Source organism: Pipra filicauda, unplaced genomic scaffold (genome assembly GCF_003945595.2).
Source record: "Pipra filicauda isolate LSUMZ 115617 unplaced genomic scaffold, ASM394559v2 scaffold73_size2923735_pilon, whole genome shotgun sequence".
In the NCBI taxonomy this organism is placed as follows: domain Eukaryota; kingdom Metazoa; phylum Chordata; class Aves; order Passeriformes; family Pipridae; genus Pipra; species Pipra filicauda.
In genome coordinates this window covers 1,245,260-1,273,237 of record NW_024104909.1, presented here as the reverse complement: position 1 = coordinate 1,273,237, position 27,978 = coordinate 1,245,260, and the positions used below count along the sequence as shown (strand labels likewise).

Sequence of the window (27,978 nt, the reverse complement as noted above, 5' to 3'; positions counted from 1 at the left end):
TGCAGTACTGTAGCAGGGGAGAGCACACAGAGACTCACTGCTCTGATCCTGGTTGGACTCCAGCACAGTAAGGGCACCACAATCAAGGCCAGAGCACCTCCCAACATCCTGATGCTCAGAAACCTCTTTCTGCAGTGACCTACTGCCATGGAAATGAAGGTCTTCAAAGCCTGAAATGTCTTCCTCAGTGGGAGATGGCTCTGAAAATACATCCTCTTCAACAGAGTCAGAGTCATCACTAAGAGAGTCTTCTTCCATCCCTTCCTCTTCTACACTGTGTTGCAAGCTGCTCCTCAATTCCTGGTACAATAAGAACAGATCTGTCAGAAAAGCTCAAATGTGTATTTTAAAATAAACCAGTGTGGCTGCCTCTTCCTACCCAGGAGAAAAAAAAATGTCCTCATGAACTCAAAGCCACGATGCAGCTAAAAATATTCATATTCCTAGGTTGTGTCTTCACTCCTTTGATAAGGTTTGTAAAGAAAACTCATCCTACAACTCCTTTGTCCCTCCTCATCAGTATCCTTGCAGGAACATTTTGTAGGCCAAGGAGTTTTTACGTGCAAAAGCAATTTTTTAGGAATAAGTTACAAGCAGGAGGTGAGTAATGGAGGGGGCAAGGGCATATATTTGTCCAGTCTCTTTCTATTTGAAGAGTAGCTGCAATCCAGAATTTCCAAATGCCTTGACAAGACTGCCAATATCATGTAATATCAAATTCTTTATAAGTACTTGGCTAGATGATAACAGTCCTGCCTTCTACACATGTGTACTTCAAAAACCAGTGGAAAAGAGTTGTGGTCTAATGGGTTAAGCTCCCAGTTTGCACAGATTTTTTTGAAGTGGACACACTGTAACAGGATTTTATGCAAAAATTAATCTATTTTGAAATTTGATGTGGAAAAAATTGCCCTGCCTCTCTCATTATATGCCACAAACAGCACAGATGATGCTGGAGAGCTGTGTGCTTTTATGAAAGCAAAAGGAAAAGACCTTGCATCTCTTAAATGCTTTTTTCCCCCCTGTTTTGTTGATATTAGAGTTTTGAGATAAATATAGGTAAGCAAACTACATAAAATGAAAACCTGAAGCCACTTCAGGTACAAATGAACTGTGACAGTGTATGTTCAGTTTGCAATGAAAGCTTTGAGCTGCTACAGATTACACTTGTTAGGAAATCCATGTTGACAGATGCATATTACAAAGAGCAGGCAAAGTTAGGTTCAAAAGAGGGTTTATAAGCAACCTGAGCCTTGATATGGAGCATGTCTTTATGACAGTCTAGACTAATATTTCTAGGTATTTGACAGGAAATGGTACAGGCTTTCTTTTAGTTTGAAACCTCATGCATCTGCATTGTACCAAGACATTCAAGAAAACACATTATAGCTTCAGGAAAACCAAAAAGTATTTCCATCTGGAATAAAAAGAAAAGTGGGGGGTTTGGTTTAAAATTATTAAAGATTATAAATATCCATCACTGTAAACAAGTTACCAGTTTGTAGAGCAAAAAATAATCATAAACTCAAGAGCAATATAGGAAAGAGAGACAGGTGCAAGCTAGGAAAATATGCTTGGGAATTTTGTCTGATGTCAGTGATAAGATCTGCAGACAGTTTCACAGATAGATGCTACTCCACTACCCACAACAGCTTTACTGGTGTCATTAATTGGTTAAGCAGAAAAACATCCATAAATTTTTGTTCATTTATTCACCTTTTTAAGGACAGGACATTCATGAGGTGTGCCAGAACAAACTGCAATTAGTAATCAAAGAGAAGGCTGCACAGTCCATACAAAAACAACCCTTGATGGAAAGTGACTGTATTGATTTGAATATTTTTAAAACTTTAGTCTGATTTTTGTTAGAAAAAACAATTATATGCAAAAATTTTAGCATGATTACTCAAAAACTAACCCAAACCCAGAAAAAGTTGTTGTTTCAGCCTTCTCTAACTTGACAGCCAAGAGTGATGTTCATGTGGACAGCCATGAAGTGAAAAAGGCTCCTTGCAGGAACAGCAATTGGATTCAATCCAACAGGGACAATATTCTACCTCTTTAAAACAGGACTTAATGCTTTGCAGTGCTGCTGACTGAGGCCAGATTTTCAAAAGAAGCTTTACTTTTCATTTTTTCCTTCTTTATGTCACATCTCAACAATGCAGAATCACCTAATGAAGGAACCACTATATTCTGGGTTTGCACACCAGCCAAGACTGACCCCTGGGCCCTTTCACATTTCAAATGACACCACCATGAATAACAGAGTAGAATAGAAGGCAACTGCCAATTGTACCTGGGAGTAATGGAGAGGATCATCACCATTTGTCTCCAAGGTCAAGCTTTCATAAGGTTCAAAATCCTCAGAGTACTGAAGAGATGGTTTAATGTAGAGTTTACCCCCTTTTTCTGTTTTAATTGCCACAGTTTTCTGTTAAAAGAAGCATTCAAAGAAACTAGATGTCTTTGGTGCTAGAATAATCATCACATTTTACATAACAATGTCTACATCAAGCACTGCTTTTCCCCTTTCTTCCAGAGAAGGTTTCTGTCCTCCCTGAGCTCACCTTTGGGCCTCTAAATTATGGTTTAACCACCTCGGTCAAACTCCTGACCTGCTGCTGCTGTCCCAGTGTCTCCTAAGTGAACAATGGTCAGAGGACAGTCTCGTTAAAGGCAAAGTGACACAGAAGCCTGTGTAGTGATATTAAACCTCATTATCTGCTGTTCACACACTCCCCTACAATTCTGTAAGTGCCAGGGGCAGAGATGTCCCAGAGGGAATATCCTAAGGCAACCTGGCTTTTGACAGACCGAGTTCTTTCAGCAAGTGTATCCTCCCTCCTCAGAACACACCTTAGCACAGCCCAAGTTTGGCAGTTTTGGACATGAATTGCTGGGTCCTCCAGCTATCCAAAAAACCCACAGGGAAAATCACTGGGAAAGTAAACTGCTGAATAGCACAACCTCCATCTTACTCAGTGGTTGCATATTTCCTTAGCTAAATAATTCCAGTTGTTCATTAGGATAATTGCTATCTTCCCATCCAACTGGATAAAAGACTTAAGTATCATCCTAAACTAGTCCCAGGTAGTGGCCAGTTTTCAGTATAGCTGCCTATATTTAGCTAACTTTCCAATCCAGTCAGAGGATGTGCCTCCTTCTTCACTGGAATGACACAGGTTATGACTTGCTACACATGTGGCAAATTTAGCAAACAAGTCCTGACAGGCCAGTGTGTAAGCAGTGATCTACTGGGAGTAATAGCAGCTGAGAGAATTAATTAAACTCAACTTTGAAGCAGTAAGGGTGGTAAATAAAGTAATGCAGCCTAAAAGCTCAAATGTGCAATATTTGCTGGAAGAAAAGCAAACCTGCAAGGCATGAACACTTGATCCACAGTGACACAGGCCCTGATCCCCAGCCACTGGACAGCCAGGCCAACTGCTAATCAAGTAGAGTAATTATCTGGGTGACATGTCTCCATTGTTCAGAATTCCCATTTGTTCTGTTAATTAAGCCACACTCCTTGACAGGTTAACTCAAATCCTTCTTTAGGTCAAAAGAAAAGAAGACCATTGATGCTTCTCCACTGAACCAACAACTGTGTAACTAATGGCTCCAAATTTCTTATATATAGGATACTTTTTCATCTCTGTGCATTTTCCTCTCTTATGATCTACAGGAATTTGTCACAAATTACAACTCAAGCTATGCAAATTACACTTTTGTGTCTCTCAACCCTATTGCAGTGTGGAGAACACCAGTGACAGGCAGGGATGTCTCTCAAAAATGTGTTTCTCCATCCTTTGCACTGGATAAATTCTCTAGGCTGCCATCAGAGATGTCCAGCAACAGCTGTTCTGCTGGAGGACACATTGAGTCAATCATGTCCAAGCCACAAAAGCTTCTGTGACAGATGTCACTGAAACCAGATCCTTTCAGTGAGATTTGCCTCTTCAGGCTTTAAAGTAGACACAAAACTGGCCACAGAATTATTTCACATTGTCACTCAGCACCCCATCAAGCCAAGACTCAGATTCTACGGGATTCCCACCTATCTACAAGTTGCAAACGATTTCTCCTGAAATTATTTCCAACCTAAGGATGAGTTCAAACACCCATTCTTTCCATCTGCTTCCTACCTGGAGCCAATTCCTGCGCTGGATCTTGGTGGGTGCAGTCTGTGTGCTGTGTGCTGGCAACTCCCTCTCCCCTAGCTGGGCTGCTTTTTCAGAACACAAATACAAGGATTAGAAAACAGAAATACAATATGTGGCAATATACACCTTAGTTCACATCTTGGTTTGGGGTTTATGTTGGGGGTTTTTTCCAGATGAGGACAGAGGAGCAAGTGTTTGAGATGTGAATGGTATCAGCAACAGAGACATTATTCCATTTCAGATCCTGGCCAGTTGTATATTGGGAGTAGGAGCTTGGAATCTCTTCAGGGACAATCATCACCCTGTGTATTCAAGAGAACAAACTCTTTAAAGATACATCAGCTTAACAGCAGGTGAAGCATCCCTTTTTCTGTCTAGAAAGTCTAGAAATATATTGTAGAACAGGGATGCACATCATTCTAAGCCCCAGCTGGGTACACAACAAGCTGTCTTAGGAAGACAACTGAGCCCAGAACCCCTACTACCAAAGGCAGGCTCTGACAGACAGGGTTCTCTGAACAACAGGTGATGTGCTGAGTTTACAAAGGAACTGTGTGCATTTACTCTCAAATTAAAGCAACATGAGATATTGGCAGATTAAACAGAATGTATAAGTTATTTAACACACTGTGCAGAGAAGAATTCTTCATGTACAAGCCATAAATGAAGGACAAACAACAATTAGCCTTCATTTCTAAGGCAAGGAAGAGTTGGTGCTGGAACTTCTGCAAAAAATCTCTGTATGGTCAAGGAAAACTAAAGGTTCCTGTGCTTGACATGCCCCCAGCTTACAGTGGAACAGTGCTTTGATTGAGACAGAGACAAACATCTTGCAGGTCACATCAGCATCCCCAATGGAATAAGGGCATCACCAACACTCTCAGTAGCATCCTAAATAAAGGCATCTCATTTCCTGTGTCCAAGACAGATTTACAGCTTCCATTTCTTCTCAGTGGAGAAAAACAGCTGATGCAAAACCTTTTTTCTTTCAGCCATAATTTTAATGGTCACCCTAAGCCAGCAGCAACTGGCACTACCAATAAAAGAACCAATTGTCTACGAAGGTCATAGAATCACAGAAAGATTTAGTTTGGAAGGAACCTCTAGGGTCACCTAGTCCAGCTTTCCATTCAGAGGAGGGTTTACTTCAAAATTAGATCAGGTTGCTCATTACAGCTCTCAATAACACATTTGCTTTTTTGGGTTGGACAACAGAGAATTGATGCGGGCAAGTTTTGACTGCAAAAAACCAAAAAAGATTCAGTTTAATTACAGCCACTTGTGCAATCTGGTTCACCAGGAGATTGCACAAATGCTGGTACGAGCAGACAGGAGGAAACAGGAACGGGGTAGGACCATTCTTGTGGGAACAGTGTATGCTTATGTCAATTTGCACTGATCATAAGTAACATTACAGAGCAAGAACAGGATGTTTTTCTATTGCTTCAGTGCAAGGTATTTGTCTCATAGGCCCAAAACAGGACTAAGAACAGAGGGGAAAAGGAAGTAGAGCTCCTGCTACTCCATTAAGCTATTCCTAAGTACCTCCAGAAATACTCTGCAGTTATTAATTAGCATTGGTGCTGATTGCTTCAGGGCTCTTCTGACACTGAGTGAATTGCCCTGAGGTTACAATGCTCAGACTCAGCCACTGCTTTGGGACAGAACTGGAAGCATCTTTCACTCCCTGAGCAATCCATCTCTTCCAAGCAACTGCCCAGAAGTCACTCATGTATCCTACATATGTAAGTAGGAAAAGGGTACAGGGTAGGACTTGTGCTACCACTGCTGAGTATTTGGTTCTCAGAGTTGTTTGAGTATTTGGAGAAACTATTGATGAGACAATGCAATGACAGGACATGGGAGAATGGCTTCAAACTGAGAGTAGGGTTACATCAGGTATTAGGAAGGAATTCTTGGCTGTGAGGGTGAGGAGGCCCTGGCACAGGTTGCCCAGAGAAGCTGTGGCTGCCCCATCCCTGGAAGTGTCCAAGGCCAGGTTGGAGGAGGCTTGGAGCAACCTGGGCTAGTGGAAGGTGTCCCTGTCATGGCAGGGGGTGAAATGGGATGGGCTTTAAGGTCCCTTTCAAACCCAAACCATTCTGTGATTCTATGATTCTTAGTGATGGATTCATGTGACCAGGTCTCTATAAACCAGGAAAAACAGTAATTCAAACCCCAGGCAGAGGCTGATGGAGCTGAGCAAGTCATCTGTGCAACAAACATTACTTTAGAACAAAAACATCCTTCTTGGGGTGGGATGGAATCTGAATACCAACCACCACCTGCTCTGGCACACGGAATAGGTATCATTGGTATCATTCCCTTGGAGACTTGAGCTGACAGTGCCTATTCCAGGAGGCAAGAACTCAGCAGTACATCATCAAAATATTAGTCATAATCAAAGGAGACCCCATGCTACCCTTAAACCACAACTTTGTGACCACACAGGCGTTCATTGGAAGTACAAACATAGTTGTGAAACTATGTGTGGGTTATAGACCCAAAGAAATGACAGGACACCTAGAGCTCAGCTTCACTACAAGTCCATCATTTACTTTAATTCATTTACCAATCCTAAGCATAAAAGCTTATCAATCACTATTATCATTATTTACTCCAAGGGAACATAGACAAAGAAAATAGTCCTGACAAGTAGATTTATGATGACACTTTTAGGAACCAGAAAGAGGGATTTGTGCCTGTTCTGGATTATTAAGTACCACATATTCCTAATTTTTCAGTGAAGACTAATCCTACAGATGGATGTTTTAGAAGAAATGAATGATGCAATAACTCTCATGAGAGACAGAAAGGGAAGAAAACTCAGTGCTGCATCCCAGCTAGGAATCATTCTGTAAGTAAAATCATATTCAATCATTGAGAAAAATGCCTAGAAATGAAAGAGACCACAAAATTGCTAAAGCAGAATTCCCAGGCAAGAAGCTTATATAGGTCACAATAATTCCCCCTCTGGACTCCCGTGGCAAAATGAAATGGAAGAAGAAAAATGACAGGATGATGATTCAGTTGACATCTTCCATTGCAGCTTCATGTGTTTAAAACATCAACACTGGAAGAAACAGCACTGAGTTGTCTTCTGCAGAGATAATGCCACAATCTCTAAGTTGATGGAGCTGAGGAAAGGAACAGAGACTGCAACTGAAGTCTTTAAAGGTCCCTAAGACAAGTATTCTACCTTAACTGAATCAAACAGCATCAAGTGACCATAAAAATAATGAACTTTGGATCAGCTCAGAGATAACAACTGCACAGCAGAACTCTGAGAGGAAATTTGACTGAGTTCAATTGCAGCTGCTGCCACAATATCCCTGCACAAGTTCTGGATCAAAAGGCCAAAGGTGTTGCTTTGCTCCCTCAAAGTGTATTAACCCAGAGTGACAAGGCACAAAATTTCCTTCATTTTCCAATATCCAAGAGCATGAACCTTTTTCCATCACTACACACGAGGTTTCACAGCTAAGCTGAACACACTTAAACTTGAATACAAGTAGTATGTACCCAGTGTGGCAGGAAAACAAAATAAAAGAGAAATTAAGTTAGAGTCATGGTTATTGAAGGAAAAGTTAGTTTCCAGTATTGTTGAGATTAATAAACTTTCAATCATAATAAATTATCAAATTAAGTAACTTTTTTAACTCCTTGTCTTCACTTTTAGGTGAAAATAAAGCTTAAGCAGACCATCTACACAGCAACAGATTAAAAACACCCTCTGGGACAGGTTGTAGTAAGGTAAATATAACTGACTAAGCCTAGTAAACTGCTTTACACAAGGATTTAGTAAAATCAACTTTCTTTTCATTATGCTAAATAGATTAGAAGGCCAGTAAGCTCATACTTTATACCTTCATGCATGCAAAATTATTCCTGTCACTACACTGCTCTCAATGACAGACAGACTTAAATTAGAAACAAAATACCCATTTTTAGATAAAGCCAACTAATCACTGGGAGAAAATGGTAGATTTTCTTTACTTCAAATATTTAAATAAAGATTAGCTGCCTTTTTAAGACAACTATTATAGCTTAAGTATCATTTATGAGCTTAATGCAGCTATTACTGGTCATAATTTGATTACAGTCTATGTCATCAAATGTCATTTGTCCTCAGGACACCAGACTTAAGATAACATTGAAGTCCATCAGATTTTAAATCCTATTAATGGTGTTATGTCTCAGACAAAGATACACCATTATTTTACACTGACAATTTCTATACACTTCTAATCTTCTAGTTTTAGTTAGAGCTGTTTAACAAATGAAGAGGCGGGGAAGTTAAACCTTGGAATTAGTCAGGGATCAACTGAAAAACTGACAGGGTGTTGCTGAGACTGTTCCTTACACACAACCAGCTTAAGCACTCGGATGAAAGAGTCCCATGGAGTTTCATTCCAAGCTCAAATGGTGCTGCCTCTTTATCACAGCCAGGCCAGTGACTTCATCAACTGAATTACAGCTCCAGTGAGTGCAGTTTCCAAACAGTTCTACCTGCACTCTCTGCCAGGCTCCCACGGAACTCACCATTTGTCCTGGAGGCCTTTGCCTCGTTTTTAAGGCAGCCGTGGGAGTTGGTTTTTCGGCGGTGGCTTCTCAGCTCTGAATTAGCTCCATTCACATAGAGAGAAAAGCCTTGTTCCAGCTGCTCCAGCCTGATCTGCACAGGATCTTTTCTCTTTAACCGTTCCAGTAACCTGGAGCAGAAAGGACAATAATTCATCCTTACGCGGTGCACGTACAGATGGTCAGATCAGCAATAAATACAACACACCACGTCACAGAGGTGAAAAATATGTTCACAGTCCAAACAACACTTTTAAGAACAGAGCTTCCAGGATCTGTTCCTGTTCTGTAACACTGTGACAAAATGAAGTTTGACCGAGCCTCTCCCTTCTGACATTTTTTCCACGATGTTTCTCATTTCACATTATTTTTTTCCAATTGGTATTTGGCATATTTAACCTTTCTTCTTAAGAATTTTTCAGAGTTTTACTTAGAATTTCCAAAAAGCTTGAAAAAAATGGTTGAAGTCTTTTCAAGAAAAAAAGAATAGAAAAATATTGTTTGTTTTTTTGAAACTTGAGGTAAAAAGCCCCCAGTCAATAGTGCAGTTAGAGATACCAGAAAATTGAAGGCTGGGTAAAATAATATTTAAAAAATGCCCTTCCCCTGGGCTCAATTTCAGTGAAACACCTACCCTCCCTCTTCCAAGTCTCATCTTCTCTCCTTTCACCATGGCTTATACCCAGTCCATCCTAGCTCCTTTGGTGAGGTGACATGCAGGCCAGGAGGTTGGGATCCTGTGGGTGACAATTTGCACCTGCCCCTGCACAGCCCCCCATCCCCTGCAGCCACCACTCTCTTACACCCACCCCAGACTTCTCTGACTGGTGAAGTTGTGGCAAAGTTGGGCTGTTTCTGTTAGTTTTGGATGCAGCAGGAGCCTGACCTGCTCCCACACAGGCAGCTCTGCAGCCCCACTACCCCAAACTGTCAGATGTGTCCAACACCAAATGCCCCCAGCATACCTACAGTACAACACCTGCTTGTTGTACTGTAATTCATAATCCAGAATTAGAGCTCTGATACTAAGGATGCAGGTTGTTTCAATCATTAAATAGACTGGTTTTATTCTCTTCAAAAACTGACTCGGGATACTGTACACAAAAGAAACCCGTGCTCACAAAAATGGGATATTTTTTTTTAGCATAGCTGTGGCTTTCTAAGTTTTTTTTGTCTTTTCACTGAACCAGTTCATTACAGAATTTGAGTAAAAATCTTATGGCTTGTGGTGAAGGAGGGAATCCAATAAGAAAGTTTTGCAGGCCCTTCTGAATTAACTAAGAAGTTCATCTGTCCAGGGTACAATGACAGGAAGGTACATAAGAACAAACAGTAAAAGAAATGTTTGAAACTTGTCTGAAAGACACTGAAGTTTGCAAAAGCAACCTGGATGTCCTCATCTCCCACTTTTCTGTATTTCTGACAACATAAAAACCTTTCCTCATAACTATATCCTCACACATCATGAGCTGCCAGTTACCTCTAAATCTACAAGTTTTTGCTCTACAAACAAAAATCTTCCCTGTCAGCCAGCGAACTATTTTATTACTAAATGTATTTATACTTTAAATGCTGAAGAAACATCATGGTCTCCTCTAGAAATAAGAACTTTGATGTGTTTAGCAAACAAAGAGAAGAAGAGAGAAACACCTGAATGCTTTGAAGCACAGCAAGTCAGACTTTGCACCACAACTGCTGGTATTTGATAGAATAGAACACGTATTTCACACCCAATGGGGGTAACAAATGTGTGTCTTACCTGTTTCTCTGCTGAAGGGATATTAAGTATTCGTCATGTTTTTCATCAAAGTCAGTCACCATGTCTTAATACAAAGCTGAAATAAGAATATAATTGTCAGGCTGAATGATTTGTTATGGAGTACCACTGGTCTTGCACCCTCAATAGATGAGAATGTATAACCTGAAAAATGTTCCTCCTTCAACAAGGCATAAACCTGTCAGTGCAGCAAATAAAGCTCCTGAAGAACAGAGGAAACTGTAGTTGTTTTTACCTATTTTTCAGAACCCTTCACTTCACAAGCTCCTGAAGAACCTAAAAATACTAAGAGTGGAAGGCATATGCTATATAATGAGTTTATAACCCAAGACCTGATGCGCAAGTCAACCCTGGGGCACAGGCTGAAGCTTCCTCAGTGTCCAACTGTGGGGTGATCTCCCTGCACTGGTACTGCTCACGAGGTGAGTTAATTCTACAACTCACTCGCTGCAGAGACTGTGTACTTTCAAAGTGCCTAATTAAAGATTTTACCTCCCCTTTCAGGAAACATGACCCTTTCCAGCCATCCCCACCAAGCATCCCAGAGCCGCTGCCGCGAGTTGAGCTGGGGCGTTCTCTCACGCACTCAGCAAGTTAAAATGTGACACCAACACATCTTATCCAAACAAAGGATCCCCGTACTTTGTCTTTTACCGACCGCGGGGTATCTGGGGCCGAGACCCCCCGACGGGCTCGGGACCGACCCCGCTGGGCTCTGCAGCGGAGGGGGAGCCGCAGGCAGAGCCCCGGGACCGACACGGACCCTGGATGGACACGGACCCAGGATGGACACTGATCCCCGGGCAGAGCCCCGGGACCCACAAGGACCCAGGATGGACACTGATCCCCGGGCAGAGCCCCGGGACCGACACTGACCCTGGATGGGCACTGATCCCCGGGCAGAGCCCCGGGACCGACACGGACCCTGGATGGACACTGATCCCCGGGCAGAGCCCCGGGACCGACACTGACCCTGGATGGACACTGATCCCCGGGCAGAGCCCCGGGACCGACACTGACCAGCCGGGGGTCTCCAGACGGACACGCACTCCCGGACGGACACGGGCACCGGGGCACAGCCTCGGAGCAAAGCCCCCGGAGGGACAAAGCCCCCGAACGGACACTGACCCCAGAGCAGAACCCTCGGACGGACACAGCCCGAGGATGGGCATTGGCCCCAGGCACAGCCCCCCGATGGACACTGACCCTGGACAGAGCCCCCGGACCGAGACGGACCACGCGGGGCAGAGTCTTCCGAAGGACACGCACCCCCGGACAGACACGGACACCGGAGGAGAGCCCCCGGACGGGCACGGCCTCCGGATGGACAGAGCCCCCAGGACGAGCCCCCGGACAGACACTGACCCGGGCACAGCCCCCGCACGGCCCCGGCCCCGTCCCGCCGGGGCTCGGCCGCTCCTGTTGCTCGGTTTCCCCGGTGACGGTCGCGCCGCCGCCGTCAGTTCCTGCGCGCCGGGCCCGGAAGCGGCGGCGGGGGGGGATGGAGGCCATGGAGGCGCTGTGGGCGCTGCTGGACGAGGTGGCCCTGGAGGGGCTGGACGGCATCACCCCGGCCGCGCTCTGGCACCGCCTGGCCGCCCGCTCGCCGCCCTTCCCGCTGCCGCTGGAACCCGACACGCAGCAGCTGCTCTGGGCCGCGCTCAGCGCCCAGCCCGACCTGCGCTTCTACCGCCTGCCGCGGCCGCGGCCGCCGCTCCTCCTGCACGACGGGTGAGGGCACGGGCGGGGGCGGCGAGCCCTGAGCCGGGGGAACCCGGGCCTGGGTGCCGGGCTGGCCCCTCGCCACTGCCCGCACAGGCTCGGCTGGGTCGGTGACAGCAGGAAGGGCGGAGTGTGGCTCCCGAGCTGATTTTAGATATTAGAGAAAATCTGTCACTGTTACGGTGGTCAGGCACTGGAATAGGTTGCCCTGGAGGTGCTGGAGGCACCGCCCCTGGAGGTGTTTAATAGGAGTTTGGGTCTGGCGCTGTGTGATGTGATTTAGTGGTTTAAGGCTTACCGTAGGTGGTTGGGACTGGATGATCTTAAGGTTCTCTTCCAGCCTTGGTGGTTCTGTGACCTCTTTGTGAGTCCTGACCAGATTTCCATTCAAATATCTGCTTGCCACTTACAGGCAGAATTTACATGTCCCCGTTCACCAGGGTGGATGTACCTGTTGTTTTCCTTCTCTATGAACTGTGTGTTTCTCTTATTCCCACCACTTCAGCATCCTTGAGTTTTTGAAGATTGAATAGTGTATCCCCCTCCTTCTGCCTCCTGCACGCTGGGGTTGGGTTGTACTTGAGGAGCACAGCGCTGCTCTTTGTGTTTTTCCAGTTTTGATATCTCAAAAGAGCTTCATTTTTCCGAGGTGCTCCGTAGGGTTATCAGCACTGTTTGTACAATGTTTCAGTTATCAGCGTTGTTTGTGACAATCTTTCATTTCTCCTTGCTTGGTTAAGTGCTAGTTCTCTGCTTTTATTCCAGATATGAAGAAATAGACCTTGAAACGGGAATACTAGAAACCAAAAGGGATCCTGTTGCTTCAGATGATATTTATCCTGTCCACATGATTTTGGATAACAAAGATGGCATACAAGGTTCCTGCCAGTATTTTAAAGAGAGAGTAGATATCACTGATCAGATAAGGAGGAAGGATTTGCAGCCTTGTTATACTTACAAAGAAGCTGTTGAAAAGTGAGTGAAATCCTTATACCTGGCATTAAAATACCTTTAAGGGATTTTTTTTAAGTCCTTGCCCAGTTCCTACAGATTATATCAAGAATGGTGTTTGTGGGGAGAAAGGGATTGACCTCTCTGTTTTTATGGAACTAATAACAATATATTACTCTTCCTTCTGTTTCTCAGATGGGGAGAGAAACTAGTCATTGTTGCTTCCCAAGACCAGCGTTACAGAGCTTTAATAGGCTGGGAGGGGGACCCTGACTTAAAACTCCCTGACTTCTCCTACTGTATCCTGGAGCGTTTGGGCCGTGCTCGATGGCAGGGAGAGCTCCAGAGGGACCTTCACAGTGGGGCTTTCAAGTAAGTTTGCATTTTTGTCCATGAATTAAGTCAAAGCTAACAAGTTGCCACTGGTTATTTTTGAGTATTCCTGTGTATTGATTTGAAATCCTGTGTGTACTGGTAGTGTTTCATCCTTACTACCAGGAGTACTTGGTCCTTGGAGCCTGTATTGCTGGAACTATGCTGGTCTCACCCTTGAGTTCATTATACTTCCAGAAATTGTCTGTTAGGTCAATACACAAGTTTCTAATTTGTGGAAGTTCTTGCTTTCTCTGAATAACTTTTTCTTCAAATTTGGGATGGAACAATGATTTTCATTTCCTTTTCTAAACTGCTGAGAAAGCATCTTATCCTGCCCAAGTCCTGGAGAGATTCTTGGATGCCCCTATTTTGTCCCCGGCATATCCCTGTGTTACATGTTTGTCCAAATGAGTGGGAGCCTGAGTTACCAGCCTCCAAACTAGGCCATGTATTTTGTTGATGAAGGGAGTGTTACACAGCCTCTTAGAGAACTTCTGAAGTTCTGCAGAATATTAGCATTGCTGTAAGGATTCCCTGCTTTTAGGACATGAATGGGTTGTAGCTTGCAAACCACCTGGCACTGTTTTGTACCGCTTAGGAAACTCTTTTATGTAATTTGTATGATGGGGGGAGAGGGTTAATCTTTTGTGGATGATTTTCTGTCAGTTTGGTGGCCCAGGTCAGCTCAGCAAGGAGTGAGATGAATATCAGAGGTATTACAAGGAGGGCAGTGATTGTGGTGTAGCCAGGAGGTAAAAGACAGGATGGAGAAAGGGGGCATGGGGATACAACACTGATTCAACTCTCTCATCAAACCATGTCATGACACTCTGTGCCTAGACTCTGGGTTAAAATCAGAGGTATTTCTCTCTGTTTATTGGATTAACTATGAAAATAAATTTCACAGGTTTTCTTAATTTTGACACTGCTTAATTTTGAGTTTGTCACTTTGAAAATTTTGAGTTTGTCACTATTGCTAAGACCATAGGAATTTAGGTAAAGTGTTCTGGGGTACTGGATAATTAAAATTATTTGCAGAAGTTTCTATGCCTATATCTTGCCATCTTTTTTTTAGAGTGGATGCTGGAAAACTTCATTATCACCGAAGAGTATTGGACAGAAATGGTCTCATAACTATGCAATCCCACGTCATACGTCTGCCAAGTGGAGCACAGCAGCACTCAATTCTTCTGCTTCTGACTCGCTTTCATGCTGACAGGTATGTTTTAAAGGTCTGCTGGGCAGACTGTGACCTTTTACTATGATGAGAGATTGCTCTGTTTTCACAGAACCATCAAAGTTTCCTGGTGTTGACTCTTCAGTTCCTTTAACTCCTCTTCCGAATGCCAGACAGTTCAGTAGAATATTCCAGTGCCTGTCACCTGCCTACATAAACCTAACTTTTCTTATTGTAGCACTGATTATTCTGTTAATTTTGAGTGTTTTCACTTCCAACACGTTTCTAATAGATTTTTTTGTTTTGTTTTCTTATCTTGTTTATAATTAGAACTTGTGCTTCTGTGCATTGCCAGTGAAGTAACAGCTTGGGCTTAGTCACTGTTCCCTTGGCTGAGATCTCTTCTCAGTGACAAATTCTCTCATGTGCTATTCACAGAAGGAAAGAAAACTAATTCCTAAACCAATCTGAGAACACTTAGCATACTTTCTCTAGTGACTGACATTTTGTAAAGCTACAACTCATTTTTATGAAGTTATGTGCATACTTACATGTAAAATAATTTTCTTTTCTTGGTTAGGAGGAGCAAATATGATATTCTAATGGAGAAGCTCGCAAGTATGCTAAGTGCTCGTTCAAACCAGATGGAAACATTAGGAAACTTGAGGGAAGAATTGGTGAGATTCATTCCTCTTTCAAATTCTCACTCAGTAGAATCTAGATAATTAGTATCAAAGGCACTCATTCTTACTGCCTGCTTTTTAAAATTGCACAAAGTTCTGGGGGAGGATATCAAAAGAAGGATCTTAAAAACCTACTAGATCAAGTTACTGTTGGTGTTTGTCATAGGGAAGGAGTTCTGTTCCATCCATAGCTTCAGAAATGTTTTGTCAATAAATATCATCGTGCATTTCTTACTTGTCCAAGTCAGAAAACAAACAAGCTGCTTGTTTGGATGACAGAGTTGGAGGAATACAACACCCTCCAGAAACATCTCATGTTCTGCCCAGTGTCTACACTAACAGGCTTTTAAGTTCCATTTTGGATATCCTCCCCCAGAACACTGTGTTTTAAGAACAGGTAGTAGGAATGTCTTTGATGCTTTGATCAGCAGCAGGTGAGGCTTTCGGGCTACAGTGACTTTTGCCATTTCTCTTTGCACCAGGGCCTTTGTGAGAGGACTTTCAAACGTCTGTATCAGTACATGATGAATGCTGGCCTGGCCAAGGTCATATCTGTGCCATTGCAGGACATTCACCCCAGTGGAGGACCCTACAAGACAAAGAAAGGTAACAAGAACCATATTTGTGCTTTCCTCTTGTGTAATTACGTTGATGTCATTCTATCTGTAAGCTTCATATCTTAAATTAAAAGAGGTGTGAGTGAAATCTGTCTATGCAGTTATGTAGATAAATGTGTTACTAAAGCTGCAGCCCACTTGAATTAAACATTTGCTCTAGGTTTTTAAGGAATGGATGCAAATTTGTTGGATATAAACGTAAGGTGTTTCAGTAGATGTGACCTAAGACTGCTCAAGCCAGAGCAGAGAGCAGAAACAAAGCAGTCTGCTGACCTCTCAGGTTGAAGTTGAATGACAAGTCAATAAACTTGAAAAAAAATGTATGAAATAAGCTAAAAACACGGACCATCTTGGTTGTGACTTTTTCTAAAGTCATGAGAATACAAAGTTTCTCTGGGAAGTTCTTATCAAAATATGGAAGTAAGCTCCTACAGCACTGCCTTGGAATTCACAGAACACAGAATATTCTGGGTTGGAAGGGACCCACAAGGATCATCAAGTCCAACTCTTGACCTGTACAGGGATCAAACCCACAACCTTGGCATTTTTAGCTCCATGCTCTAACAAACTGAGCCAATCTCAGGGTCAAGGTAAGCAAGATACCCAACAGCTACTATCCAAAAAAGCCACAGTCTGCTGAGGGATGGTTTAATGCATAACCAGCTTTGAATTCAAATTTAATTGGTTACAAGAACTGCTGATAACTTCCAAAAATGTAGTAAGAAGACAAAGAAAGGCAGAACTGCGTGAAGAAAGGGAACAAAAGAGAGCAGGTGCTCTCAGAAAAAGATGCAGATAAAACTTGCATGGGGAAAAAACTACAAGAAATAATAATAGAAAGTATGAGGAAAGACAGTATCACCAATGGAATGAATGCAATTGCTGAAAGAAATCTAAACCAAATCTTTAATCACAGAACATCCTAAGAGGCAGATTTGCAGGGTTAAAAATAAAATAGTTCTAAAAGGTGAACAGTATGGTTTTTAGAGACATAGTGAACTTTTTTTTGGGGGGAGGAAATAAATCTGATATGAACTGAACATTGCAAATTACACAGTCTTTGTGAAAAGGAGGGATATGAAAGGAGAAAGGGAAAAAGCCAATAAAACCATGAGAACTTCAAGACAAAAGTTAATGCCAGTTACATGGATTTGGATTAAGGCTGGATAAGACAACAAATTCCTTCAAATCTATTAAGTCAGGGAAGGGAAATTCTCTAGAAGGAAAATGTATTATGAACAAAGAGAAGCAGAGGTCAAAAGTAGGTACAGCACTGAGCGTGGTTGAGAGAGAAATCACCAAGGTTGTGCTGAACAAATAGGGGAGTGACTGAGTTGCTTTGTCATGAAAGGTACAGATCCCTCTCCTTCCATAAGAATGTCAGAGGGAGTTTTACACAGGAAAACTCATTTAAGTTCACAGTTTGAAGAAAGCAGTGGAGATCCTCGATGTCCTAGACTAGATCAGTATCCAGTAAAATATATGGGGAAAAGTATCAGCAGATGGTTTACAAAATATGGATTGTGCATAGTTGATGTATTTCTGGTTTGAGCAAGTGTCTCAACATGCAGTGGTTGTATGACAGCCTCTTACACAACCTTTACAGACTTAGATGCCCTTTAGTCACACCACTTAGCATTGGCATGGACCAAACCCTTGGTTCTGTCTTACACTACCTGTGAGTAGCTTTGCACCTGGTTATATCTGTTTATAATTCCTCCTGCTGACTTAAGTTTCAGAGAGGTTCTAACGAGCTGAAAACACTTGCAAATAAAGCCCCAAAGACTAAATAGTACTGCTAAAAGACAGTTTATGGTCAGTAGTAAAAACTTTTAACTTCCTATCAAGGTATTTATTTAGAAGACAAGAAAATACAAGTCCACTTAACAAACTTGGTGGCAGCCCCCAAGGCAGTGATGTTTTATGTTCTGTCAGAGATTGGCAAAACAGCAGCTGCATTTACTGCTTAAGTTTGTCATGAAAAATGCCACTTGATGAATCTTTTGCTTGAATGGTAATTCCATCTTACAGATGTAAAAGCTGAAAATCCACAAAAATGCCTTAAAAACACTAGGTATTAAAGGAGGATGAATTAATAATAGCTGATTTTCATCAGAGATCAAGATAGTTTAATCTCTGGAGTTATACAGGAAAGCAGATAGAAATATGTGGGACACACTGAGGATGAAGCCAGAGCATCTGCTATGGGAAGAATATTATTGGACAGAAAGAGCTAAAGGAAAAAGAATTGGTTTGTTTTGGGGGATTTTTTCTTGGGGGATTTTTGGTTGTTTGTTTTTTCAAATACTGCTTCAAGTGAAATTTAATGGGCTGTAGAAATACAAAGGATATAATAACAGTGCCAGCAAGCCTACCAAAATGTCAGCACTCAATTACTGTCCTAAGCAGCATCTTAGGGAAAGGATTCAGGTCAAGGAAGAATAATGGAGCCTGGGGCTCAGTCACATGGTCAGGTACTGTGGGTTAACTTGGTGTCAGCTGGGCATCAGTAACTGCTCATATATATATACCTAAGACAAAATTCATCAGCTGAAACCCCCGTGATTTCAGCTAAAGCTGTCACCTGGCATTGTCACAGCTGGACCAGAGGAGCAGAGATGGCTGTGGATGTTCCACCCACTGCTGCAGGATGAATTGGCTGCTTCTGCAGTAGCTGCTGAATCACTGCAGCTTGCTAAGCTGGCAGTGTACAATAACCCAGTTCTGCTTTACCACTGCTCTCTGAAATGGTTCAGCAGGAGCTTGATGACACTGGTGAGAGGAGGTCATCCTTGTGTCAGGGAGCAGGGTCTGTCCAGCTCTCCTGGAGCCATCTGTCCCCACTCTACCCTTCTTTTCTGTGAGGTCCCAGTGAGTGGGGAGTTACTACAGCACGGCCAGTGGACAGTAGCATGTTAAGATGTGGAAGAAAATCATGTATGAGAATCTCGTGGCTGTGGGCAGCAGTGTGTTCTGTCTTGTAAAAAAGAGTGGTTTTATACCCAGTGAGTGATCTTACAATCAAATACATGTTCTGCAGATGTAATACTGGGGATCAGCACTTAATCCCTTCATTGATTTATTTGTGCTGTTGAAATTTCTTCTGCTGGGCAGTCCTAGAATTGACACAGATGGGAAGGTTTGGAGCACCTCAACAATGCATATATAGGGAAAAGCTGTTGCAAACCTGTCCTAGAAATACCCAGTTGTCTTTGGTTGTTTGTTCCCCACTGCACTGCTGCTTCTTCATGCTGCTGAAAGAGATAAAATGGTTTAAACACGTGCACACACCCTGCATTTTGTTAGGAGTTGTTACTGACACTCCTGTTTCACAGGGACTGATGTCATGGTCCGTTGCCTTAAACTGCTAAAGGAATTTCGGAAGAAAATGGAAGATTATCATGATGATGATGAAGAAGAGATCATGACAAAAACTGTTCAGCCTGTGGATATTGTTTGTGAAAGGGACATGCTCACCCAGGCTTATGAGCTAAGTAGGTGCTGTAGTAAGACACCCTAAGACTTTTCCAATTATCTTCTTACTCCTTGTGTGTATAAAAGAAATGTATATATTACAGGGGGTTTAAGTTCTGGTTGCTTTTGCATCAGAAAGTGTCAATTTTTCATAGCAAAATGAGCTTTATATCCAGATTAGACTGGAGTTTATCCCTTCCTGGGAGCTTATCAACTATTCAATACCACCCAAAAAAACCAGCAGGAAAGAAACAAGGTGTTGTGGTGGGATGAGAAAAAATGATGAAGAAAACAATGCTCCTTATCCTTCTATCTTTTCCTTTCAAAATGGAGAAATTAATATCTAACTGTGGAAAGCTGTCAGGGGAAAAATTCACCCCTGCTTCTGTTTTGAAGCTTCTGCCTCCAGACCTCATTCTGCTGGGCACTGCTACATGTAAAACTGTGTTTTGGCTGAATATTGTTTATGTCTGTGAAAATGTCTTTAGTGAGTGGGGAATCTTAAATTTAATATTCTGGCACATATGGTTGTTCAGAGCAAATATTAATGTATACACAAATATATGTATATATAATTCAGTCAGATTATTTCCCTGAGATATTTGTTGGTTTTCCTTTCTGAAACAGTTGAAAGCAGAGGAACTAAAGGTATTTCTCAGGCAGAAATTCGCTTGGCTATGAATGTGGGGAAGCTGGAAGCAAGGATGCTCTGTCGACTTCTGGACAGGTACAAGGTTGTCAAGGTAAGGCAAAAATAAAATAATTCAAATACTTATTGAAACTGAAGATGCAATTGCGGTTACTGTGGGAATACATTATAACATTGTTAACCTCAAACACTGGAAATAGCAGGGATTTGAGACTGTAACATTCCTGCTCCTGTAGCATCCCTTTGCTTTACTCATTCCTGAGCAGCTGCCTGACATTTAATAGTTCACTGGCCCAGATGTACAAATATTTTACATTGGTTTGTAACTGGGTGCTTAATTAATAAAGATCTGCCTTCCAAAAAGAGACAGGGCAGAGAAACTGGCCTCAACCCTGCTCAGCCTGCCCTCAGCAACCTAACCTGAGTCATTCACTGTGATCAGTGGTAACCCAAGTGACCTGGAGGCTGACACTTCATGGACATGAACATAACTGTCTCTCAACTCAAAAGAGCCACTTTGCTTCATTTTTGACTATAAGACAACCTCTATTTTGCAAGATCCTCTACTGGAGGATCTTCTCAAAGACCCTCTGTGCATTTAAAATCATTAATCTACTTGCCTTTTGAAAAAGCCAGTAAATTCCAGGACAAAACAGTGATTTTCGTAAAGGTTATGGTGATTATACTTCTTATTTCCAGATATTTCAATATTTTTTTCATTTCACAAGACCAATCCAGCTGCCATTTCTTGCATGCACCCATCTGCCCCTTTCCACAACAGAGAATTTTTTAGGAAGATCTTGTCATTTGGTCAAAAGTTCTGTAAATATAAAAACAAACAAATTATGTAAACCATTAGAATATGTAAGCATGCTTTTCACTAGTCAGCTAGTGAAGGTGAAATCTTCCCTCATTGATTGGTGAAGTGTCTGAGTTTCTAGATCCTTGGAAGCACCTGTTGTAGCACAGGGCAGCAGCAGCTCCACGAGTGAGTCACTCAGGTACCTTCTGCATTGCAGTTATTTCACAGATTTTTTTTTTCCTGAAAAAAAATTGCTTTCTAGTCTGAATACATATAGTTTGTTCTTCCTTAGATTTTCTACATCCCACATACCGTGGGTGTTTCCTTCTAGTGTGCAGGTAATGCAGATTTATTTGGTTTTCAAGCACGGAATGCCTTCTGATTTCTATATGTTAAGGTTCGTGACATTTTTCTTACTTAGAAAAAAAAAATAACCTGATATTTTTTGATGTGAGGGGAGAACAGGTAGAAAATTTTCCCACTGTTGGTGCTGCAGAACACTTCAAGAATGGACAAGTCAGGTGGTAAAATAACATTCCAACTGTTTCCTCAGGGTTTTATGGAGGATGAAGGTCGGCAAAGGACAACAAAGTACATCTCACACATTCTTGCAGAGGAGAGTGATTTGAACAGGCAGTTTGAGAGAGAGAAGGCCAGGAGTGAGCAGCTGGCTACAGTTACTTTGGCTCTGGTGCCTGAAGATTCCCCACCTGTGGAAGAGGTTTCTCCTGGAGAGGATGATACTTTGGTCTCAGAGTCTGACAATGAAGAGGAAGGGAAAGATGGCAAGAAGAGAGGCAAAGGGCAGAAGGCCAACTCTGGTTCACTCTTGAAATTAAGTTGCCCAGATGATGCCCATCAGTCAACACCAGCTAAAGGTAGATCATGACTTTGAAATTCGGAGAGAACCCTGCATTTTTCTTGTGGATCCTTTTATTAAAGAAAAAAGTAATATGCTAGTAGCATCCATTAAAATTTTTGGTCACATTTTTTATTGTTACATTAATTGATAATTTCCCTGCTTTCCCCCCAGACTGTTATGGTTTGGGACACTAAGTGTGGTAATCTCTGGAGATTCTCAGGGCTGAAGTGTGCTCTGGTGTCTGTGTGCCAAGTAGTGTTTCTGGTTATCACTAATCACCAAGAGGATAATCTGCTTCTCCTTCCCCTGTGCAAATGAAATGGGCTCATACAATGTGCTCCCTGGATATTCAGAGTATTTTTTTGTTGACTTGAAGGGCTGAAATGATCCTGCAAAGGGTCAGACAAGTTCCAAAACTGCTGCAAGGAAGGAGGAAGGACTGTGGGGCTGAAAACAAGCACAGTGGTAGGTAGCAGTCAGGTTGGCTTGAGCTGCTGAGAGAAACAGCATCCTTGGGTAATACTTGAAACTTCCTTGGATGTTCTGGGATGAACTGACAAGGAATCTGTCATGGACTCTTTTTTAAAATATCTTAGAACTCAGGCTGTGCCCATCAGAGAGCACCATCTTGGTAGAGCTTTAAAGTCCTTGAAGACTTCAGAAGGGATTTGGGCACGCTTTGTCTGTCTTGAAATATTTTATTTCTTCCTCACTAAGGAAAAAGATGGGCTGTGCCTCTCATTAAAAAGCGTTGTTTCATTCCATTGGATATGTAAATGTCAGCTTAGGTGTGGGAAATAGCATGGGAGCTGACAGACCAGCCCATTAACTTTTTTTTTAAAATTGTAACATATAAAAATTCTCCCCCTTTTAGCAGTGGAGTTTTTTTCAGTTGGAAATGTCTGGTATTGAGCCTTAGAGTCTGTGCAAAATATATGTTCATGTACTGATGCAAACCTTCAAGTGAGATAAATATATTTAGAGTAACACTGACTTGTTGGCTGAGACCAGACAAGATCAGTAGCTTCCTACTTTCAAGTAGCAATTGGCTGTGGGTGACTTGACCCTCAGCCTTACTCACCTAAGCATATTGTAACAAAAATGTCTTGTCCCCTGAAGCTACTTGCTTCAGCTTTTTCTTTAATTGTTTGGAACACCTTACTGTGAAAGCTAGCAGCCTTTTGGGGACATATTTTAAAAAACATATGGTGGTTTATTTTAATAATTTTAACTATTTGAATTTGTACTGTTAAACCCAAAGGGAATAGAGGAGAACTGAGCCCCTTTTCTTGTGTAAATTATCTTTGGAGTAATACTAAATCGTTGTTCTTGTTCTGCTTTGAGTCAGAAAAGTCAGGTTTCTTGCAGAGCTTGAGAATCTTTGGGCCAAAAACTCTTTTCTCTTCAGACAGCAATTTGTGGATAAGCTAATCTGGCCCTTCATGGTCTTCCAAGTCTGCCTGTGAAAAGGCTTTTGCATGTTGAGAATTATTTGATGGCAGGGAGTTCAGGGTTTTTTTAAACTGTACTTTTGGAGGCTGAATTAAGGTTTTCGTGGTCAGACCACTGCTTCCAGCAGGGTGGGATGTGTGAAAAATGCAGCAGAATGCTTTTAAGTGCAACTACCTGGGTGGATGGGGAATGGCTGAACAGGGAGAGAGAGAAGCTGAACGGGGAGAGCAGAACAGTTACAAAGCTTTTTGCTCTCAAACCAGACTCAAAGCCAACAGCTGTGAAGTCTCAGGGAAAGAAGCTGCCTTCCCCTCAAATTCTTGAAGATCCTGATGAGCTCCCAGACAACATTTCAGGGGAGAGTTCTACTTTGGAAACTCTAAAGCAGGAGTCCAGTCTTTCCACCTGTGCTCATTCCACTGATGAAGATGGGGATGTGGCTGTGGTGGAGGAAGTCAGACTTGAAGATCCTAAGGTAAGATCATTTGCTTTAATGTCTTCTTGTTGGTATGGCTGTCTGAGCTCAGTTACTTACTTTTATAGCAAGACTTCAAGCTAGAGTTTTTATATTTATTTATGGAATTGTTTGGGGTTTTTTTAATTTGATTTTAAAGTACATTCATCTGCACTGTAGTTGTAAGTGAAAATTATTCCAGGAGATAGGAAGGTAGATGTTAAATTACAGTTCTGGGTTAGTTCCCTGGTGCTCTCCAAATTGCCTGGGTTGACTGAATGCATGTCATTACTTAATGTAGCACACAAGTGCTGCATATCATCTGCTCTGTCTCCCAGCCTGTGCAGGGGAGATGAGAGATAATCTTCATCTGACTAGTTTGTTACAAATAAATACATGAAAACTCTGAATTCCTCAGCTGTTACTGTGTGAGGAGCCAACGTTAGGCTGAAGACGTTGGACAGTTCATGTAAAATTGTAGTTTTGTCCATGCTGTGCACTAGAAGGCGTGTGGGCAGAAGAAGGAGAAGCGTTCCAGAGCCACAGCAGTGGAGAGATCCCACGAGACCTACCGGCTGCTGAAGCGGCGGAACCTCATCGTGGAGGCCGTGAGGAACCTGCGGCTCATCGAGAGCCTCTTCACGTGAGTGCCCCTGGCAGCGGGGCTGGGGCAGGCTGGGGCTTTTGGGGAGTGGAAGCACTGGGTGCTTATTCCATTTTGGCTTTTATTGCCCCCGAACCTTGAGCTGAACCTGATTGACAGGAAGCTGAACCTGAGCCAACGTGTGCCCAGGTGGGCAAGAAGGCCAATGGATCCTGGCCTGGCTCAGGAACAGTGTGGCAGCAGGAGCAGGGCAGGGATTCTGCCCCTGGACTGGGCACTGGTGAGGCCACCCCTGGAGTGCTGTGCCAGTTCTGGGCCCCTCAATTCAGGAAGGATGTTGAGGTGCTGGAGCAGGTCCAAAGATGAGCAGCGAGGCTGGGGAAGGGAGTGGAGCACAAGTGCTGTGAGGAGAGGCTGAGGGAGCTGGGGCTGTTCAGCCTGGAGAAGAGGAGGCTCAGGGGAGACCTCCTCACTCTCTACAACTCCCTGACAGGAGGCTGTAACCAGGTAACCAGCAGTAGGGCAAGAGGGGACAGTCTTAAGCTGCACCAGGGGAGGTTTAGGTTGGACATTAGGAAGAAGTTTCTTACAGAGAGAGTGCTCAGACACTGGAATGGACTGCCCAGGGAGGTGGTGGAGTCACTGTCCATCAAGGTGTTTAAGAAGAGACTGGACGTGGCATCAGTGCCATGGTCTGGGTGACAAGGTGGTGTTGGGTCAAAGGTTGGAGTTGATGATCTCAGAGGTCTTCTCTAACCTCATTGATTCTGTGAGGCTATAATGTTGGAGAGGAGGCACATGGAAGGCATGAGGGGCTGAATCTTAAAAGTTGATCAGCTGTTTGGAAGCAATAATAGTTCTCTGCAGATAACTACACAAGTGTACTTTTATGCAGTGTATGTCCCATAAATAGAGACGAGAACTTTTTTATCCATTTGCAGTATTCCAGTGCTTGGGGCCACCACATTCAGCACTTCCCTGCTTGAGGATTCTTTCATCTGCATAAGTTTTATCTCTGCATCATTTCAGAAATTGTTCTTGTGTTGTTCTGTCATGGACAGCAGAGACTCATGTCTCCATGACAGTCATTGTTGGTCACTGGCATTCTAGCAGGGCCCTCAAAGTTTGCTTTTCTTTGCAGTTTTATATGGTATGGCTATACGTCTTCTCCTTGTCTGGAGTAAAGATACTTCCCTAAGTGTTATAATGTCTTTCAACCTTTTAAGATTTCACCTTCAAAAAGAAATGGAAATTCTGGTGCTCTGCTGGAGTCCTAAATTGGCAGTACTTTGTCACAAATAGGATTGCACCATCCATCTTCTGTGGCAGCACATAAGATCCTGGCATGTCAGTACACACAGGGCTGCTTGATATGGGAATTTAGTAAGAAATCATGGCCTTATTCTCCTCTGGTCTGAGAATTTTGAAGCCTTCTGTCAACTTGTTTAATTGCAGAGTGTTGTAAAATTAGAGCCTCATCTGGCACCAGCCTTGTCACTGATTGATTGAGTCACATCCAAGTACAGGCTTGGAAGATATTTCAGGTCTCTCCTGTCTCCTTCAGTGCTGCCAACAGGTCACTCACAAGCTCCCTCAGAACCAGTGGAAGTTCTGTCCCTCCCCAGTGTCTGCCAAGGAAATTTGCTGGTGTTTTTGCTAGCTACCAGGATGTGGTGCTCATTCAGGAAAGTCGAAGTCCCTGCGTGCATTCAATTATCGCCTCGTTCCCTTATTACCCTTCCAGATCTTTTTCAGAATTGACTCCCCAGGATTGAAACAGTCCAGAACTAGGGCTTGGGGCATTTGTGAAAAAGGGCATGAGAACAGGCATTAGGAGAGTAGGGTGTGAGCACATTCCTACCATCTCCAGGAAGGGAAGAAGGGAGCTGGCCCCAAGTGATAGGATATGTGTATCTATACTTATGTTGTGAATGCATGAGTAGTTTCTGAGCTCTGAATGCCACTGAGTAAACTTTTTCTACCTCAAACTGAACTGAGCTCACAACTGCAAGTACAGACTGCATATGTTTAATCACCACCTAAAAAAGCTGTAGATTTTCCTGACCTTAGGGAGGCTGGATTCATAATTGCCCTATAGCCATGCACAGAGCAATCAGGCATTGAGAATTCACTGTAATGAGAACAGCAGTTCTCCCCTAACAAGAAAGAACTTGAGTGCAAAGAAACTAGAGCTGAAATGTAAGGCAAAGTTAGCAGTTACCTACAGCAAAAGGGAAAAGAGATCAGGAATTGCTCGTAGGAGGAAAACACCCACTCCCCCCACATCCTCTAACAAACCGCTTAGGTAGTTTGAGCATTGCTAGGCTTAAAATGCAAGGTATTTTTTGCATCTTTTAGGCTTCAGAAAATGGTCATGGATCAAGAGAAGCAGGAAGGTGTCTCCACTAAGTGCTGCAAGAAGTCCATTGTGCGGCTGGTGCAGAAGCTGGCGCGGGAGGGGCTCCTGAGGCTCTATCGCACTACAGTCATCCAGGATGGCATCAGCAAAAAGGTGATGGCAGCAGAACCAGCTCTGCTCACAACCTTCTGATTTATCAAAATGTTCTGGGCCTCTTTACTGAAATACATGGATGACTTCTGCTTCTTGCAGCAGAGCCCACAATCAAGCTGCCCAGAAGCTTCGTGTCCCAAGCTAAGCTACTGTGTGAACCAGATCACTGCTTTCAATTATTGTGCTGCAGATAATTGTGAGACCAAGGAATAGTCCAAAGTCTCTGAATCTCCTTTCTGAGAGGTTATGCTGCTTATCAGTTCTGTGGTTCATGGTTCTCTCCCTGCCCTGTCAGGCTGCACCATAATTCTATTTAAACCCCCTTTGAGAGCCAAGAGTGTATGAAAAATCCTAAGTGAGGTGAAATTTATAGAAGGTGATCTGTTTTTTTAAAAAACAAAAATCCACTGTTAGTGAGGTTTGTGGTTGTAAAGCTGAGGCATGTCACTTACTCTTGTGTGAAATAAGCAGAGAACTGAGTTTTGAAAATTACCTGCTGCACAATTACTGTAGGGCATATATAAAATCTTACCAATCTGAATTGTGTGGGGGCTTTCAGCAACGATATATATTAGTTTGGCCTTGCAAGGTCTGGCTTTTTGTTTATCCCTCTCAGCCTGATATTTACAAGTTGAAGTGTTTGTTCCCCACATACTTCAGATTTTAAAAACCCCAAAGTCCTGAGGCTTGTATGTATGTTATTAACTGTTTATTGGTACAAAGGCAACGTGCTGTGGCCTCTTGCTTAATTACAGACTAGCAACAGGAGTTTTCATCCAAAGTGTTAATGTTCTGTGAGTTATTAAACCTTCATAGGATTCATTTATGCAGCTGGTTAAGAGCCAGTATCTCCATAAATGCCTTTGGTTTGTGTTCTGCTGCTCTGAACAGGTGGAGTTTGTTGTGCATCCCTCAGTGAGTCCCAGTGATCCCCTGGTAAAAAGTGCCATAGAGCAGGTGCGGTTCCGAATCTCCAACTCGGCCACTGCAAACAGGCAAGTCCCAGGGATGGGTGGGATGGTTGGGGTGGTTGGGACGGACTGGGGGGAGCTTGGCTTGTCTAGAGCGTGCAAAAACATGCAGAGGAAATAAACACAGGGTAAGCAAAAGAAAAATATAT

General features: G+C 42.9%; 2 protein-coding genes across 12 annotated transcripts in view; one reads left to right on the top strand and one right to left on the bottom strand.

Annotated features, from left to right (window-relative positions):
* The window catches only part of KATNIP (katanin interacting protein), a 56,058-nt gene extending 44,033 nt beyond the window's left edge, over positions 1-12,025 (bottom strand). For 2 of the 9 annotated variants that reach the window (XM_027750885.2, XM_027750890.2), the window contains exons 1-6: positions 11,731-11,869; positions 10,507-10,582; positions 8,709-8,878; positions 4,149-4,231; positions 2,300-2,434; positions 39-300 (exon numbers count right to left, since the gene is read on the bottom strand). In XM_027750885.2, coding sequence (XP_027606686.1) covers positions 39-300; positions 2,300-2,434; positions 4,149-4,231; positions 8,709-8,878; positions 10,507-10,568 — 712 coding nt within the window. In that variant the 5' untranslated portion in view covers positions 10,569-10,582; positions 11,731-11,869. The other 7 variants (XM_027750889.2, XM_039389565.1, XM_027750887.2 and 4 more) reach the window with 6 other exon arrangements.
* Positions 12,020-27,978, top strand: part of GTF3C1 (general transcription factor IIIC subunit 1) — a 39,772-nt gene continuing 23,813 nt past the window's right edge. Inside the window, exons 1-13 of one of the 3 annotated variants that reach the window (XM_027750940.2) lie at positions 12,020-12,255; positions 13,012-13,221; positions 13,393-13,569; positions 14,648-14,791; positions 15,330-15,426; positions 15,915-16,038; positions 19,385-19,543; positions 20,151-20,266; positions 21,528-21,852; positions 23,552-23,763; positions 24,249-24,385; positions 26,705-26,858; positions 27,750-27,853. In XM_027750940.2, coding sequence (XP_027606741.2) covers positions 12,026-12,255; positions 13,012-13,221; positions 13,393-13,569; positions 14,648-14,791; positions 15,330-15,426; positions 15,915-16,038; positions 19,385-19,543; positions 20,151-20,266; positions 21,528-21,852; positions 23,552-23,763; positions 24,249-24,385; positions 26,705-26,858; positions 27,750-27,853 — 2,189 coding nt within the window. In that variant the 5' untranslated portion in view covers positions 12,020-12,025. Of the gene's footprint in view, positions 12,256-13,011; positions 13,222-13,392; positions 13,570-14,647; positions 14,792-15,329; positions 15,427-15,914; positions 16,039-19,384; positions 19,544-20,150; positions 20,267-21,527; positions 21,853-23,551; positions 23,764-24,245; positions 24,386-26,704; positions 26,859-27,749; positions 27,854-27,978 lie in introns of those variants that run through there. The other 2 variants (XM_027750939.2, XM_027750941.2) reach the window with 2 other exon arrangements.